This window comes from Physella acuta, unplaced genomic scaffold, assembly GCF_028476545.2.
Source record: "Physella acuta isolate Inbredline_101_S28 unplaced genomic scaffold, ASM2847654v3 ptg001124l, whole genome shotgun sequence".
Lineage (NCBI taxonomy): Eukaryota > Metazoa > Mollusca > Gastropoda > Physidae > Physella > Physella acuta.
The window spans coordinates 4,202-21,784 of NW_026732641.1; the positions used below are offsets into that span (position 1 = coordinate 4,202).

Sequence of the window (17,583 nt, forward strand, 5' to 3'; positions counted from 1 at the left end):
TAAGGAGTAACTAAATATTCTAATAGAATAGCAAGTGTTTATTGATTATATTTATTATTTTTCGTTAGAGTGTTGCAGGGTAATATTTTTATTAGTTTTAAAATAAAATAATTATTAATATTTGTGCATGGAGCTTAAGAGCCACATTTCGACATCAAAAGAGCCGCATGTTGCTGACCCCTGCCTCTCCTCAATCACTACCTCAGTTGGGAGTTGTCTAGTGTTATGCATAATTAATCTGGCCAACAAATCAGTAGAAATTTTTTCAAGTATCTATATATTCATTCTCCAGATTTATTTTCTAACAGTAACACTGATGTTACATATGCAATAAATGTCTTAATATAAATTGTGCCTGTAAAGAAAAAGTGATGTACATTAAATGTAGGCCTACAAAGGTTTTTAATTTACAATATGTATTTATGCTTATAAAACTGCCAACAACTTGTAATTAACAGTAAGAATTAGATTTAAATATTTCATTACCACATTACATTATAGATAAACATACATTTTTCTTAGGGTGCTACCATTTATTTAAATGAACATACCGGATGTGTAGAGATAGCTAGAATATTACATGGTGGAGCAGCACACAGAAGTGGTAAGTTGAGTTGTAATTACTTTTTTTCTTAAACAATTTTTCTTAAGTATTCTCTTTGATTGCTTTATTGAATCTTTTATGCAAACTCAAACTAATAAACTTAAACTGAAATTTTAAAATCCCTCAATATGTTAATAAATTAAGATGCAAAACTATCTTCTTGGAAATGTTTTTGTTTTTAAACAAATATTAACAGAAACAGTTAGCCTCTTCATAATAAAATGATAATTTAATTTTACCTATGATCTTCTTCAGCACAACATTGTGTTTTAAAGTAGACATAAAAAGAAAATAACATAATTTGTATTAAGCTTAAATAGCTCAAATAAATGACAATATCCAAATAAATTCAAGCATTTTTGAAAGGGCCTAACCACTCTTCCTTTTTAATAATTTTTGAATCAGTCCATTTCCATAACAAATTCTGCTACATTTAGATATTTTGTGACTTTTTACAAGGCATTGCAAACACATTTTAGTTCAATGAAATAAAAATGTAGGCTATAGTGAGGATATTCATAAAGTTCATTTGCTTGTAAATTTTTGATGATGCACTGTGTCCTATTTTTTTACTATTTTAAAACTTAACCACCCGCATTGGCTACTTTTATTATATTAATTTCTTTTAATGCTTTTTAAACAATATTTTACTCAGATAACATACATTTTCACAACTGTTGTTTTTCATAGTGACAGAATCTTATTAATTAATGGGGTTATTAATGTTGGACTGATGTTCTATTATCATCAGGAAAAATGCAGATAGTAAGTTTCAGAGCAATTGCACATATGGAAGGGAAAATATGGTTGCAAGATTTGAAACCTGTCAAACACCCAAGTGAACTTAAATACAAAAATGTGATTCAAATCCGAAGTTAGCATGACTTTTTACCTTTAGGATAAGCTCTAAATAACAGTATAAAATTGAATTTAAAATTATCATAGTTTATGGTAACAAATATTTTCAGGTCTTCTTAGTGCTGGAGATGAAATTCACGAAATAAATGGGGAACCAGTCAAAGGCCTTGACCCTGATAAAGTAGTTGCAATGCTAGTAAGTAAAATTGAGTTTATATTTAATCTTTTATTTGCGGAATTAATGTCTGAATGAAAAATTTTCTTAAGCCATGTTTTATTATATTGTTTTTTGGCACACTTAGAGCGTAGCTTGAAGGAAATTTAGTTTAGAAAATTTTTAATGACCTAAATAAATATTGGTACTTATAAGAACCATCAGTAATATAAGACATTATATTTCCAAAAAAAAAATTTATAATTTACAAAACAGTAACAAACTGTAAAATTTATTAACTAATAACATGACAATCATTATAACAATCATTATTGTAATTTTCAAACATAAACACTGCACAAAAGTATATTTTGAGTATGGTATTTGACTGGATTTTCTATTGGAACACATCTCAGACCTTCATCTGAGATGTCCTACTCCCTAATTCCTTAGTGACACATTCTATTTTGTGTCTTTCTGGTGTGGCAACAGTTGCTGGACTGAACCTACTTTTCCTGGTAGATTCCAACAGCAATGACAATGAGCCAACAAACTGCACCAAAACTCAAGCAGCAACACCGCTTAGTATCATTAATAGTGTTGTACATATATGTTAAAACGTTTGATTCAGGTACTGGAGGCCAACCCTGGAAACATTTATCCAATGGTGCAGCAAGTACTGAGATAGAGATATGACAGAATTTCCAATATCTGCCTCCACATAACATGTTATGAGTTATGCAATCTGCCATGTCCACGCCAATAGACATATATTTTTGGCAAGCAATGGTAACCAAAGTTATAGGTGAAGCTCGATGAAATTAATAGAACTTTGTAGGCTCAACTGCATGGGTTACCAAACTGTGGGTCGCGACCCCCAGGAGGGAGTTCATCAACTGGTAGACCAAACCAAACAAAAAATTCTAGTAATGGAATAGAGCAGCCACAGTGCATACTGTGCAAAGTTGTTCTCAGTCATTTTGAGACGAGTCATTTTGGATATAGAGGATATAGAGTTCTTTTGTTAGCATGAAGCTAGTTGCAAATGCTAGAGAACATGAAGTTTTCACCAAGGAAACACAGCATTTGTGCAAATATCATATGAAGTCATATTAGAAATTGCCAATCAAAACATCCTCACACAATAGGAGAAAATCTCATCAAACCCTACATGTTGAAAATGGTGAAACTAATTCTTGGGGATTCCAGTGCAGTAAAGATGCAACAAACATCTTTGTCTTTTAATACTATTCAGTGGCATATAGCAGACATGTCCGTAGATGTTAAAGAACAAATTTTGAATAAAATCAAGCTTGCACTATTTTTGCTTTTCAAGTTTGTGTTAGCAGTTGCTTGTCTTTTAGAAATTTATTCATTCAGATGATATCAAAGAAGAGTTTCTATTTTGTCGTGAACTTGAAACTTCTACAAAAAGTGAAAATATCATGGAGAAAATAAATACGCTTTTTGAAACTGGAGGATTGAAATGGGAAAATGTTTGTGGTAATTGTAAGGATGGTGCGCCATCTAAGCTTTGGTCTAAATCGGGCTGTAAGTAAAAAGTAGAAGATTTAGTTCCCCAATCAAGGGGAATCCTCTGCATGATTCACTGGTATGCCCTCGCCAACAAGACTCTTCTGACTCTGTTGCTAGAGGCACTTAATTTGATAATAAAAGACGTAAATTATATTAAATCTGAAGCCCTAAACACCCATCTGCTTAAAGAACTGTGCAAAGACATGAATTCTGATCATGAGGTTCCGCTTTTCCTCACCACAGGATGCTGGCTCTCTAAAGGTAATGTTGTGAATCATGTTTTTGAATTGAAAGATGAAATCATGTTTTTCTTGGAAGTGCAAGGGAAACAAGACCTTTTGATATACTTTAATGACAAAGAGTGGTTGAAGAGAATATCATATCTAGCAGATATATAATATTTGAACAACAAAATAGACTTAACCTGAAGCTTCAGAAAAAAAAAATATTATCTCTTTCCATGATAATCTCCAGGCATATTTATTAAAGCTGCAAATTTGGCAAAGAAAAATAAATCTTGGAAATATTGCCAAGTGTGAGAAACTCTGCAGTGTGTTAGATTGTGAGATAAATAAAAAATTTAAAAGAGAAGACTTCTGGGCATCTTGAATCTCTTGAAAACAAGCTACAGCGTTATTTCCATGAGCTGAAAGAATCTGCATCAACACTTAACCCATTCTCTGATTCCCTTGATGTTGTCAGTATTCCAGATAGATTACAAGATGAATTCTTGTATTTGCAGAATGATCCTGCGGCTCATACAGTGTTTAATGAAAATCTGCTAGCACAATTTTAATGTAGAATGCACCATTCATGCCCAAATGAGACATTGATTGCATTTTGAGTTTTAGTTCCTTTTGTGCTTATGTATCTTTATGAGAGTGGATTTTCAACACTTCTCCAATTAAAAACAATACAAAGAAATTAATAAAATGTTGAGAATGACATGAGGTTGGCGTTAACTAAAAATTAACTGTGAATTTTGAGGCTTGTCAATAGCATGCAATTTCAATCATCGCATAAAAACAGTTATTAAAAATAATTTAAATTATAATTATACTAGAAAATCTTATTTTGGTGTTTATTCATTTCCTTACTAATTTAGACTTGTTAATTCTTTGTGGGTCACGGGTCACTTAGTTTTTATAAAAAAAAGTTTTGGAACCCTGCTCTACTGTCTTGACACAAAGCTGTTTGATGAATGTACAGTTTCATTTGGAACAAAATCTGTTTCATAAAATTCATTCAGTCCGCATTGTACTCTAAGAATTCATATTAATTCCAAATAAAGTCATGATATGATTGGGTATGAAGATCCACTCAACAGATAACCCAAAAAATAATTAGCATTTTAAGAGGGAAATATTTTTTTCAAAAAGTGTTTCTGGTTATTAATAATAATTGAAATTTTTGATGTTTTAAGGTTATGTAATAAATTATTAAGTGTAAATATTTGAATTTTTTTTCCCAGTCTGAAGTCTCTGGCTCAGTGACCTTGAAATTAGTGCCTTGTATGAAAACAAATATTGGAAGAAAGACTAAAGTAAATATTTTCTTTCAATACACCAAGCAGAATTGTAAATTTATTTTATGGAAGTGTTACATTTTCTAAGATAATATTTATGATTAAAAAAATGTAGGTGCATAATTTTCACCATTTAGGGCTAAGACATGGCATATAAGATAAGAAGTAGTTTTTTTTAAGTGTAGGCTTAAAGACAAAGTAAAACAATTTTAATATTTCTTGGAAAAAGCATTAACTTATTGTTAAAATATCTGTAAAGTAAATTTCAGTTGTAACAAACTTCCCTAAGAGACTTACATCAATTTTATTGATGTAAGCCTCAATTTTATTGAGCAAAATAGGTGATGTTTGTTTGGTTTGTTTGCTACTCACAGCTTTTAAATTTGGTACTTGCTGGTAAGTTACTAGGAAATTGTTCTTGACAAAGTTTGCTGTTCGCTCTCTTTTTAATGCAAAAATTTGTCATTTCAATAATTGAGTTTAAAGGGATTTTAAAAAATGAATTTTATAAATAATCCATTTTTTTAAAGTGCTTGAATTAGGCACCTGGAAAAATACCAGATTCTCAGAAATGTGGGGTCAGTAATTGAAATCTTTTACACCTCAATTTTAATTATTAAAGGGAGGCAATAGCATCAGAAATGTTAACATTTAATTTCCCCTGTTCTTTGATTACACACAAAAATAAACAAAGAAAACATTTGGATAAAAGAAAAATTCCTTTAAAATTTATACTGAATGGTTTCAAATAAGTGAAAATTAATAAAAACTAACGTTTTTTATAGCTAATTTTTACCTATAAAAAGGGATATAACTGCAGCTGGAATTTCAGCTTTTAATTTTCCCAGTACCTTATTTGTAAAAAAAAAGTTGCTCTTATAGCCTTCTTTTTAATTTGGTAATTTAAGTAGTATTCTAATTTTTGTTCAGAAAGGTATACATTCCACTAAGTAGCACCTATGTTTAATCTGCATTTGCAAATTGGGAATCCGAATTAATCTGTATTCCTTCTCTACCTATTGGCTAAAATGCTACTATTATTATATATCAGGTTTAACTTTTTATTATTTTTAAAGACCTTAAAAACTGCATTATTTACTAATCATTCTTTAAGTTTAGAGTTTAGGGTTATGTGGGATTTTCTGAAATGTCTATATTTCGTACAGAAAATTAATTGGAAAAGTAATATATTTCCTAAACCTGGGCAATGCCGGGTATATGCTGCTTAGTAAACACACTAGTCACGGTACTTTACAGATAGGCAGAGCCAGCGTTAGGGGTACGCGGGGCCTAGGGCCAACCATCCGCGCGGGGCCTTATATTTTTCTTTTGGTGTCTAAAACATGTACAGTGAAGCGTTTTTTTTCTTCTCAACGCGAATTAATATTTATAATGATATATATGGTATTTCTAAGCTGCTTATCAATGTCGTATAATAGTTTTAACATAAAGACACTGATTAAAAAATAATTTGTTAACTTAGAAGTGCTTTAGAAACGATGTTTCTGTTAGTTTTTTGTTTGAAAAATAAAAAAAAATAAAACAGATATAAGTTCGAGACACGCATTAAAGAGACGATGAACATCAGCTTCATACTTGATTTTTACATTAATTTTTATTTATGAAAATCTTACCAGTACATTCACAAAGATCTACTTTTCTTGCCTTTCGTGAGAAAAATTCTTTGATTATATCTTCATAGTCTTAATGACAATGCCTTTTTCTAGTGACCGAATCGACAGGCCACAGAGCCTGTCTTGGGACATCATTGATACATGTTCCCAATTTCCTGGATCGTATACATCTTTTACGATCATTGGGAATGAATTATTTTCGTCAGATCATTTTCAGAATGGCCGCTTGATTTGTCCCTATTGTCGAAGTTCGAGTGGTTTGCAGCTGACAATAAATGACTGGAGGATTCATTATTACCGTCACCACCACAAATGGTAGTAAACTCATTGTAGTTCTTTTTGTTACGTTCTACATTTGCAACATTGGAATCCACAACCAAATCAAAAAGTTTTTGTTGTTTAACGACTTTCTGTGGATAGTGTATGTACTTGTCCAACGCGCCTGCTTGTGTTTTATCAAGTTCTTCTCTTAAATTGGGATTCCTCGCTTTTGATGCACCTGATTCATACTTGCGAAATCTATCTCTGTCTCAGGAAAAATGGTGAAATCACTTTGTAGCAATGTTAAATCGGTCCACAGTGGCGGGTGATAGTATCGATATTTTCTCAATTTATCAAGTATTAACAGTGGCATTCAAAGTGTGTGGATGCCGGGGAAAATAGCAAAACATTGATAGATTTCGGAATAAGCTCGAATTGTGAAAAACACTGTTTACGGTAATAGATATCCAAATGAAATGACTCTCAAATATAATCACGGACGCTCAGTAGGGTGGAAAACTGGGGTGGGTGTTAGTTGGTGGGGTGAGGTAAAGGATAACTGTACATTTAAATCTACGGGATGCCAAACCCTAAAAAAAAATCAGTTCATGTACTACGTTAGTGGATTTCTGACCGCGGCCATTCAAGAGAAAGTACGTGTTTATAGAGAGTCCACGTATTAAGGTTAAGACCACGTTCTCACAAGAGAACCATGTGACATCCAGCTTTACCTTATTTATGAGTTTCGCGACGGCATGCTCAAACTGCCAGTAATTTAGACGTTTGAGAAATCAGGAGAACTTTACCATAAAACAGTCTCGACCGGATGTATCAAACAGTATAGACTTTATAATTTGTTTAGTATGCCAACACTATTTTAAAACAAGAATCACTATGGTCTTAACTATTATAGTGGATATCCCTACAATTAATTAAAATAAACATGTGCTTAATCACTTTACGAATACCGTTAAAGTTTACCAAAAAGAATATGGACATAATTACTGTATAAACGCCCTTCGAAAATATAAAAATAAATACAAGTATAATGTATTTAAAGATGACCTGACAATACATAAAATGCATATGAACATAATTACTGTATGGATGCCTATCAAACGTATTGTGAATAAGCATAATTACACAAAAGATGCCCATACAGTGTAATAATTATGATTTTAGTAGGGATAAATACTCTGGATGTATGGGGCATGTCCCGATCCTCTTCCCCCCCCCCCCCCCTCTGCAAGCCATCATCAGGTCACTGACTGTTTACTACAGGTACCCCTGCCTGCTCACTAAAAAAAAACGTCTTTATTGGTCCGAATACAATAAGGTATCTCTTTACGTGTTTTCCCGATTTTACCTCCCATGTCAGGTCGGGGGCTAATTCGCGACTGCCATCTCCAGTCATTTCAGGACAATTGCGAGTTGACCGTGCCAGCAATCTGTGACACTAATGTCTTTCTTTAGAATAACGGTCTGTCCCAGCCGTGGCCTCAGTTTTAACATTCAACAACTTCGACCATTTAGTTGTTTTTTTAAATTTAACTCAGCAAAGATTATTTAAGTTTGCAAACTAATTCAGACAACAATGGCGGTGCTGAAGCGCTTGCCCCCTTCAAGTGCGGGGCCTGGGGCGACTGCCCCGTTTGCCACCCCCTAAAGCCGGCTCTGCAGATAGGTTTTTCACCTAGGCCAGTGCAAGGCCTGGCCGGGATGGCTAGTTTTATAAATAAATTGGTTATATAACAAGATCTATCTACAATACTTTCTTACACAATTGACAATTATAAGCAAATAGACAATATTGTGGACTTAAAACTACCCATTGAGTTTTATTTATCATCATAATGCATACTTTTAGAATGGCAATACATGTTGTAAACTTACAAAAGCTATATAAATGGTATCATGATTTTGCACTGACCTAGTATTTTATGCCTAAATGCTGCATGAAAAGAAATCTTGTTAGGCAATTATTTATATTGATGTACTGACCAAAAATGGCCACAGTACTAGGTTCACTAGTATTAATAGAAACTTCATTTTGTAAAAAAAAAACTGGTATTTCCATAGAGAATAAATAAATTATTAGTATTGCAATGTACTCAAGACACTATTAAAACATTGAATTAATATACTTTAACTGATGTGTTTTTTTTTAAATAAATAAAGATTTTAATTGATTTTAACTTTTTTTTAAAAAACTGGGATATTCTGGAGATAAGATTAGGAATTCTGCAATAAAATTTAGAATATGTGTAGTAAAATTAAGAATGGAAATGGGTTATAATATTTTAAATTATGTTTCAGTTAAAAGTTCGATGTTTGTTTTCATTTGATCCAGCAACTGATGAATATATACCTTGTAGAGAAGCTGGTCTTGCATTTAAGGTATTATCAATAGATTTATAGAAAACTTACATAAAATATTTGATAAACCGAAATGTTTTTTTCTGCTGAATTATCTGCATATACTTTATTAATGGCTTTGATTCAACACTAGCACTCATTGAAGGGTAAATTTTACTGATTACTTTACATGGACAACATATAAATTTCCTATGCATTTTGTTCTGGGTAGCCTTCCTGTTTTAAGAGGGGATTTTGTTTTGCTAGTTTGGTCACTTCATAAAATCAGGCTGTTTCTAGATATCATACTAGTATTAAGAATAGTCAGACTGATTAATCACTTGAAAAGTCTGGATTATTCTGTGCTATTATACTTCTTGATATGTAAGTAGGCTGGCTACTAGATATGTCAGGTTACTATCATATGTTAGACATGTTTTAAAATATGTTAGGCTGACCTTATGAGTCAGGTTGGCTACTTGATATTAGACTTGTATCTTTATATAAGTATTTGTGTGACTTTTTATGATTTTATGTATTTACATATTTGATGTAAATTCACTTAATTGCATACACATGGATACTTATTATGTTACCCAGATTGGGGACATTCTTGAAATTGTAAGTGATGAAGATCCAACTTGGTGGCAAGCAAGACATAATGATGATAAGTCACAAAGTAGTTCTACAATCTCACCTACAAGTGCACGCCTTGTTCCAAGTAAACACTACCAAGAAAGGTAGGTTACCCTTACTTATTTTTCACTAAAGATATTGATATTACATATCTTTTATCTTTTGCAAAGTGAAAGGACCATTTAAAAAGTAAATATGCAGTATGTAACAGAGTTTTAAAACTATGGGTGTGTAGAAATGTAAGGCAATAAACAACCCATGAACAGAAATATAGTACATTGAATTTTGTATACATTTACAAATGCAGAAGCTGAAGCAAACTGAAAAAAAAGTCAATCACTTTAAAAATAAATAGAAATAGAAGGACTATGTTATTGTAACTTGTATTGTAACCCTAATAGTAATCTTTGATTAAACTGTATAATTTCTTAGTTAATTGATCTCACATTGTTATTTGTTATCATATTAAAGGAAATAACTTGTAATTTCTTTCATTACTGTTTTTATATGTCTAATTAAGCCTTGTGATTTATTGTTGTCTGTATTTTAAAAGATTTTACATATTTGAAAACATTTATTTTTACACTACCTTTAATTTTATTATAAAAACTAAACATATTTCAAAAGAAAAAAAATATCACTATTCTGTACAAAGGCTTTTTTATTTCCTTTCTGTTTTACCAGTGTTGAAGTTATGAGAAGGGTTAAACTGAGAGAGGCAAGAAATCCACCACGTAAGAATGTATAATTTATTTTTAAGTTCATTCTGTATATAGAATCTCTTGCAGAGTACAAAATGTATAGTATCTACCAAATAAATGGTTGAATTAAAAATATATAAACTTGTTTTATTACGTTAGTACTTTTTAAATACTATAGGTCATTTGCACTCTCTTTTGTTCACAAGCACTTTATTAAACATTAGACCTAATGCTAATACAATTTTATTAAAGTTTGCATTCTGTGTTAAAATTTTCAGAATTTTAAAATATTGTATCATTAATTACCCACATACTTCAGCAGTAAATTGAGGTTAAAATTTTAAATTATTTACCTTCAGGTTCAATTAGTCCTTGCCGCTATAGTCCCAAAATCCCAAAGCAGAAGAGACTAAGAAAGACCATGTATCATATAGTTCAAAGTGGAGGTAATAAAATATTTATTTTCAGTTGAGTGACACTGCATAGTAAATATTCCTTAATAATTAACTTATCCTGTCTAAAATAAATTAAAAATAAAAAAAATATTTGCATGACTAAATTATCCTTGTGATTCGTAACTTTGCATGATTAGTGATGTCTGTTTAAAGCACTCGGGGACTCAAACCATTTCTCATTTTTCTAACTTTGTTATATTTACTAAATCAGAGCTTGCAAAATCATTAAAAAATATACACTGATATTTCTATGAAATCCCTCAAAAACCATGCAATAGTAAAAATACAATTTATTTTATCCACTTCATGTTGCAAATGATATATTAGCTTTGTTAATGAATAATTTTCAAGCCATTACTTGTCAAAAACACTAACTACATGGTATGAGCCATAGGTATAAGGTAGTGTGTCAGTCCTTCATTCCTTCCTTCCTACTGTCATATATAAAGAACAAAAAATGTCACAGCCTTGCGTGCATTGCATCACCTTATTATAATACAAGTCTGAAATCTTTTATGTACTGTTTTTATTTTGGTTGTCGTTAAAGTTTCCAGCTGCTGGCTGGAACAAAAAAAATAATAATGCATATATCCAAATTGTGTATAGCTACTCAATTTCTAATAATATACTCTCTTGTAAAAACAAAATGGATAAATTTTAATTTTTTAACTGTAGAGTAAATAAAATTAATTCATGGTAACTAATAGTGCTAGTTAAATGGAATGGTTAAATAGATGTTAGGAAAGATTATGATATTTGCAATGACCAACATTAAAGTTTTTGTGACTAAATGTATATTAAAACCACAAACATAAATACAGTAGAATACATTCTGATGTTTTAAGGTTAAAAAAAAAACAAATTGACTTGAGAATCATTTTATAATTTAACACAAAAATAATTAATATGTGAGAAAAGTATTATTTAATGTGTTGCATCTGGAAAAATCAAATAATAGACTGGTGTATGGGTCTACTATAGTCAAAAATATTGCAGTAAAAAAATGTCATATTTTATTTTCATCAAATATTTAGAACAGAAGTTACTTCCAATAATTTGATGCAAAGATTAATTCGTTAGAAGTTTATTTCAATACAAGTGATGTTTAAAAACAAAACAATTGTAACTTTGAACCTTTTACTGAACATACATAACACTCTGTGCGAGCATACTGCCTGTTTAAGGTTGCTTGTTCACAAGCCATATATTGCCAGTTTAAAATATTTAGAAGGCTACTATGTCTTTACTCATCCCTACTCCACTATAGTAACTTTTTGACTCTGTTTGACTCCCTTCTATTAATTTCTACTCCCTTTTAGCTTAAGTTAAATTTAAAGTCGCCATAGGTGATATGTTTAAGATTATGATTTGCTTAGAGCTACAGTTAATGCCAGTGGATGTTATAGCTAACAGTGAAGTCCATAATTGACATTTCAGTCTTGAAATGGATGAGGTCCATTTTGTGGCAATGTGTGATGAGTGGAAAGGAACGGGGAATAAGAACGTGTCAGGACTTTGACATTACCAGCTTGTTATTATTCCTCGTCCCGTTCCTTCCACCCGTAATTACCTCACCAGATCCATTGCCCACAAACAACTACAGTAGGACATAAACCCTCGCCCTCAATTTTACACCATTCATTTGGATAAAGAGAGAAGGTAATGATTGGTACATGTACTGGTATAGGAACAGGTATTTCAACAGGTATAGTCACTGGAATAAGAAAGGAATAGGAATAGCAATAAGGAAAATGAATTGGTTAAGGAAATAGTAAGGGGAATCTATAGGAATAACGATATTGAAAGTGAAATGTGATATGACCATTGAACAAACTTTCCTCTAAGACCAAATGCAGACTTTTCAAAAGTAATGTCATTATAATCCTACTGTATGGTAAATAATGCTGGAAAGTAACAACTGCCATAAGTAGATCACTGGACTCTTTAAAACTAAGTGCCTAAGAAGGGTAAAAGACATCCATTTACACCATTTCTAATTATAGACTATAAAAAGAGATGGAAATGGAACCAGTTTCCAAAATAATCAAAAAATAAAGATGGCTCTGGTTGGGGCATGTCCTAAGAAAGAATCCAGATTATATCTCAAGAACTGTCCCTTACACCCGGGCGGTCGGCAATGATTGTTCTACCTCACCCATGTGAAGGGTGATTAACATACACTGGGTTTTTATTGTGGTGTAATATTCATCTGTTATTACAACAATAGCTTTATATGTGTGGATAGAAAATAGGTCACTCGTCTAACAAAACATGTAATTGAATGTTAATGTAATGAGTGTCCTTGAATTTTTTTCCTTCTGAGGTTGCAGCAATGCAACACAGGTACACTAGTAGTACCATAATATAAACATACAGCGATGCTTATATATACTTTTTTTTTCACTATAAAAATGTTAATAGTTGATTCCACCTATGACATACTCCGAGACTAATTTATAATAACTTACGGTGAAGGTTAAATACTTACTATTCTGGATTATTAACCTGTGATTATACTCAAGGGCACCTTGCTTTAAGCATTCGGAAAGTTCACTAATATTTGTTTAACTTCTTATATTTGTTTATTGTAATTCGTTTTGCTAATTTCAACTAATAATTATTGTGTGAATAGATGTTTTTAAATGTTTAGTTGAGTAAAGAGCATAGCTGTTAAACTCCTGAGTATATAATAGCAGAAGAGTTAATAGACATTGTGTTATGTTTTGTGAGATTACTCTTTAGCCATGTTTATGGAGTTTGCTGTAGGTCAACATTTCTAAATAATTTATTAAAATCCATTCACAAACATTAAATTAAAACCAATAACTTATTTTTTTTACATAAATATAGCTATTTAATATTTATTAAAGATTTGTGTAATTTAAGGATTTAAAAATATTTAATGCCCACTCAAGATATTAATGGTTGTTACAGATTGCAATGCGATAACACTTTCCTTTGATATTTTTATTTGAAGTGATCACAAAGATAAAATTAATAAAAGTCAATAATATCTCTTTATTTTAAAGTCATATTTTCAACTAACTGAAAGTTAACATTAATGATTGTTTTAAATACTATGTACATTTTCTTTAAAGATTGCATTTTTTCAATATTTTGTTCATTATTTCTGTCTACAGTTTTTTCTGACTTTGACACAGATGAAATACCTACATATGAAGAAGTTGAATTATACCGTCCTAAAAAACCACTAAAAAGTTTCAGGCCCATTATTCTTATAGGTACGTCTGAGTTTCTATTTCTATTAAGAAACAACAAAAATTTAGAAAGTTTTCAATCATGAACTCACATTATTTTAGTGATAAGCTTCAATATCTAATCTCTAGTTATTTTAGTTAATTATAATTTTTTTAAAGTTCAAGCTATGAATTTGTATTGATCTTTTAATCTAGGAATAACATGCCTATTGCTTATTATCTAGGACAATGCACATATATATATATATATATATATATATATATATATATATATATATATATATATATATATATATATATATATATATATATATATATATATATATATATAAGTAACAAGTTGACCCACCACCTAACACATATTAATGTACATAAACACTTCCTTAGACCACCATATTAAATTTAGGAAATTGCCACCCACACACCATCACCCTAGACATTCATTGCTACTACCACTGCAAAATATATATTTTTAAACTTAATCATAGAAATCAAATCTAGACTATATATGATAAATTAATTGCTATATCTTCATTAAAAACAGTTTTAAAGCATTATTTTGTCTTTAAAAAAATGAAAGCCAGTTGTGTCAATCTTCTCTTCTAAATGGCAAATTTAGAGTAAAGAAAAAGTTCTCAGTACCACCACACCACCCCTTTAAACATATTATAACAAAGAGATGAACTAAACGTGTTTGGTAATGTTATATAATATGTTTATTATCACTTGAATAAAAATAATTTTTTAAATTAAGATATTTCATTTTTTTAATTTAAACCATGTTTTTGAACATTCATTTTTTTTTAATTTACATTCCCATATACAAGTACAGAAAAATGATTTCCAGTGACCGGAAGTAGTAATTGACAATATTTCTGATTTCTCAAAAAACAATATATCACTTTTGATGCACCATTCTTTTTTCTAAGCCATTAAGATGTTTAAGTTAAAAATATTATTTGGAATGCAATTTGTGGCAATTGTACCACTCAGTGCATTTGCACTATATGGTAGTTATTCAAATTATTCAAATTAAAGTTCAAAATAGCTTATGGTAGATTCTTCTTCTTCTTCATTCTTAATTATTAGTGTTGAAGAGACTTTGTTCGAATTTATCAACCATGAGCTTTTTTGCCGACTCGACCAAGCCTCCAACACAATTAAGCGTACGTGTCAACTGGTTATGCGCCATTGAGGCCATTGACTCCGATTTCAGCCTGCTTTTCTTTTTGGATTTGCTTCCATAGCCTTTATCCAACCAAGAACTAACTACAAGGCAACAGTTGTTTTAATATTGGAGTTGTCTCTCCTAGAAGAGTGGCTGTCCCCAGCTAACGAGCCTCATCTGCCTGAGGGTTCGAACTCAAGACTTTTCGGTTTAGCAACCATGAGCTTTACCGACTCGACCACGCCGACCCCTGTGGTAGATTAGAGTTGGTGTTGAATTAGGTGTTGCAGTAGGCCAAACAAACTATTAGTTAATGTATTATAAATTAATTTACGCATTTAACTAATGTTAAATAATTTTACGTCTGTATATGTCTGTTTGGGATTAAATGTTAAAGTAGACCACACAAAGTATTAGCTACTTGTTATATATATATTAGTTAACACATTTAGCTAATGTTAAATTCAAAGCTTGTACAGGTGATATGTTTGAGATAAGGGTTCGCTTGGAGTTATTAATTTGAACAAGTGTTACAGTTAAGGGGGCATTCCATAATTGATATCATAGTCTTGGAAGGGATGAGGTCAATTTTGTGACTTTTAGCACTTAGAAAAGAAACTAATTGTACTTAAGTGCATTGTACAATATATATATATATATATATATATATATATATATATATATATATATATATATATATATATATATATATATATATATATATATATATATATATATATATATATATATATATATATATATACATATATTGACATTATTCCAGATCAGTGCCCTCCCAAATTAGTTTATAAATTTGCATTAAAGAAGTTAAAAAGATTTAGATTTTTAACTTTTTTTGACAACCTTAAAAGTGCCATATTTCAGGGTTTATATCTGTAAAAGTGTTTATGTACTATAAGACAAAATGCCCATTACCTATTTATATGACATCTGATAGTGGCTGGAACAGTGCTAGGGTCACATATACAAAATATTATTTGTCCAAGCAATTTGCTAGTCTTTTTTTTCCTCAAATTTTTAAATATTTTTTTTTTCACTTCTTGTGTCTTCTAGAAAAAGATGTTTTTCAAATTCTAACTTTGTAAATATTTATCTAACACAAAAAGAATAGCTTTGTTTACCTTTTAACGTTTAGCTAAATTTAGATTGCAGACACTATTTTATTTCATTGCTTATATAAAAAATTTAGGTCCACCTGGTGTTGGACGGAATGAATTGAAAAGGCGCCTTAAAGCCAGCAATCCTAATCATTTCGAAGAGGTTGTTCCATGTAAGTTATGTTTTTAAAAGTTATCATTATACCTAGTTTCATTTTGAGTAGATTAATAAATGATTTGATACATATAAAATCAAACAAAAAGTACAAGCAGCATAAATATGTGACAGAGATTACAAAAGAGTCATTGCTAACACTTCAACATGTACTTGTTATGCTTTAAATATAAAAATGAGTAGCAAAAACATGCTATTATTTAATTGTTGGTCTACTGGATAAGAATTTGGATAAGTAATGTCAAAAAACAATTTAAAAATAAACACAGTTAAAAAAAAGAAATATGTACTTAAAATTTATTGTGCCAGTGGGTAAGGTAGCAATTATATTATACAATTAACAATATGCACTTCTGCATAAGAAAATCTGACTTGTGACTTTCATTTACCTTGTTAATGGGCATAAATACACTGGCTATCTTCTAGGTGTTTATATTTTGTGCATGTTTTAGTTATATTTGTAAAGCATTCACAAAACAAAATGCATTGTGTATAGATTATTGCAATATACATAACTACTCATAACCAATAAAAATAGTATTACTAGAAAATTTTCTATTTCAAAACCAATTTTTGCTCACTTCACAGTGTGATCCTATCTAAAAAAAAAATCTCCTATGTTGGGGCATGCATAATTATGTTGAGGTGCCACTGTATATATATATATATATATATATATATATATATACATATATACATAATAGGTATATATCTATATATATATATATATATACATAATAGGTATATATCTATATATATAAAAAGCAATGTATGTTTGTGTGTGTGTCTGTTTGTTTGTCCTTTATGCATTACTACACCTCTCATCACATCGGCGTGAAACTTTGGGAAGTTGTTGAGAATATTCCTGGGGAGGTTTCTGCGAAAAAAAAATTTCAAATTCGCTGGTGTGGCGCCCCGGCAGGGCGCGATTGGTTTTTCTCTATATACCGTATATAAAAATAATAAAAGTGAATTGCAGTGACACTGTTCACATGATCGCCATGAAACTTTAGGAAGTTGTTGAAAATATTCCTGGGGAGGTTTCTGCTAAAATAAATATTTCAAATTCGCAGGGGTGGCGCCCAGATAGGGCGCGATTTGTTTTTTTCTATTTACGGTATATAAAACTAAAAGTCGATTTTAGTTTGGCATCGTTCATCCAATAGCCATGAGACTTTGAGGAGT

General features: G+C 30.7%; 1 protein-coding gene across 1 annotated transcript; it reads left to right on the forward strand.

Moving 5' to 3' along the window:
* Window positions 1–257: 257 nt before the first annotated feature.
* On the forward strand, window positions 258–16,396 carry LOC131956037 (MAGUK p55 subfamily member 7; the record flags this gene model as incomplete). Its single annotated transcript, XM_059320382.1, is given in 10 exon segments — window positions 258–269; window positions 523–604; window positions 1,573–1,658; window positions 4,624–4,695; window positions 8,889–8,969; window positions 9,528–9,667; window positions 10,248–10,297; window positions 10,624–10,710; window positions 13,860–13,961; window positions 16,316–16,396. Coding segments are annotated over 10 exon segments (793 nt in total), but the record flags the coding sequence as incomplete, so codon positions are not given.
* Between the last annotated feature and the right edge of the window lie 1,187 nt (window positions 16,397–17,583).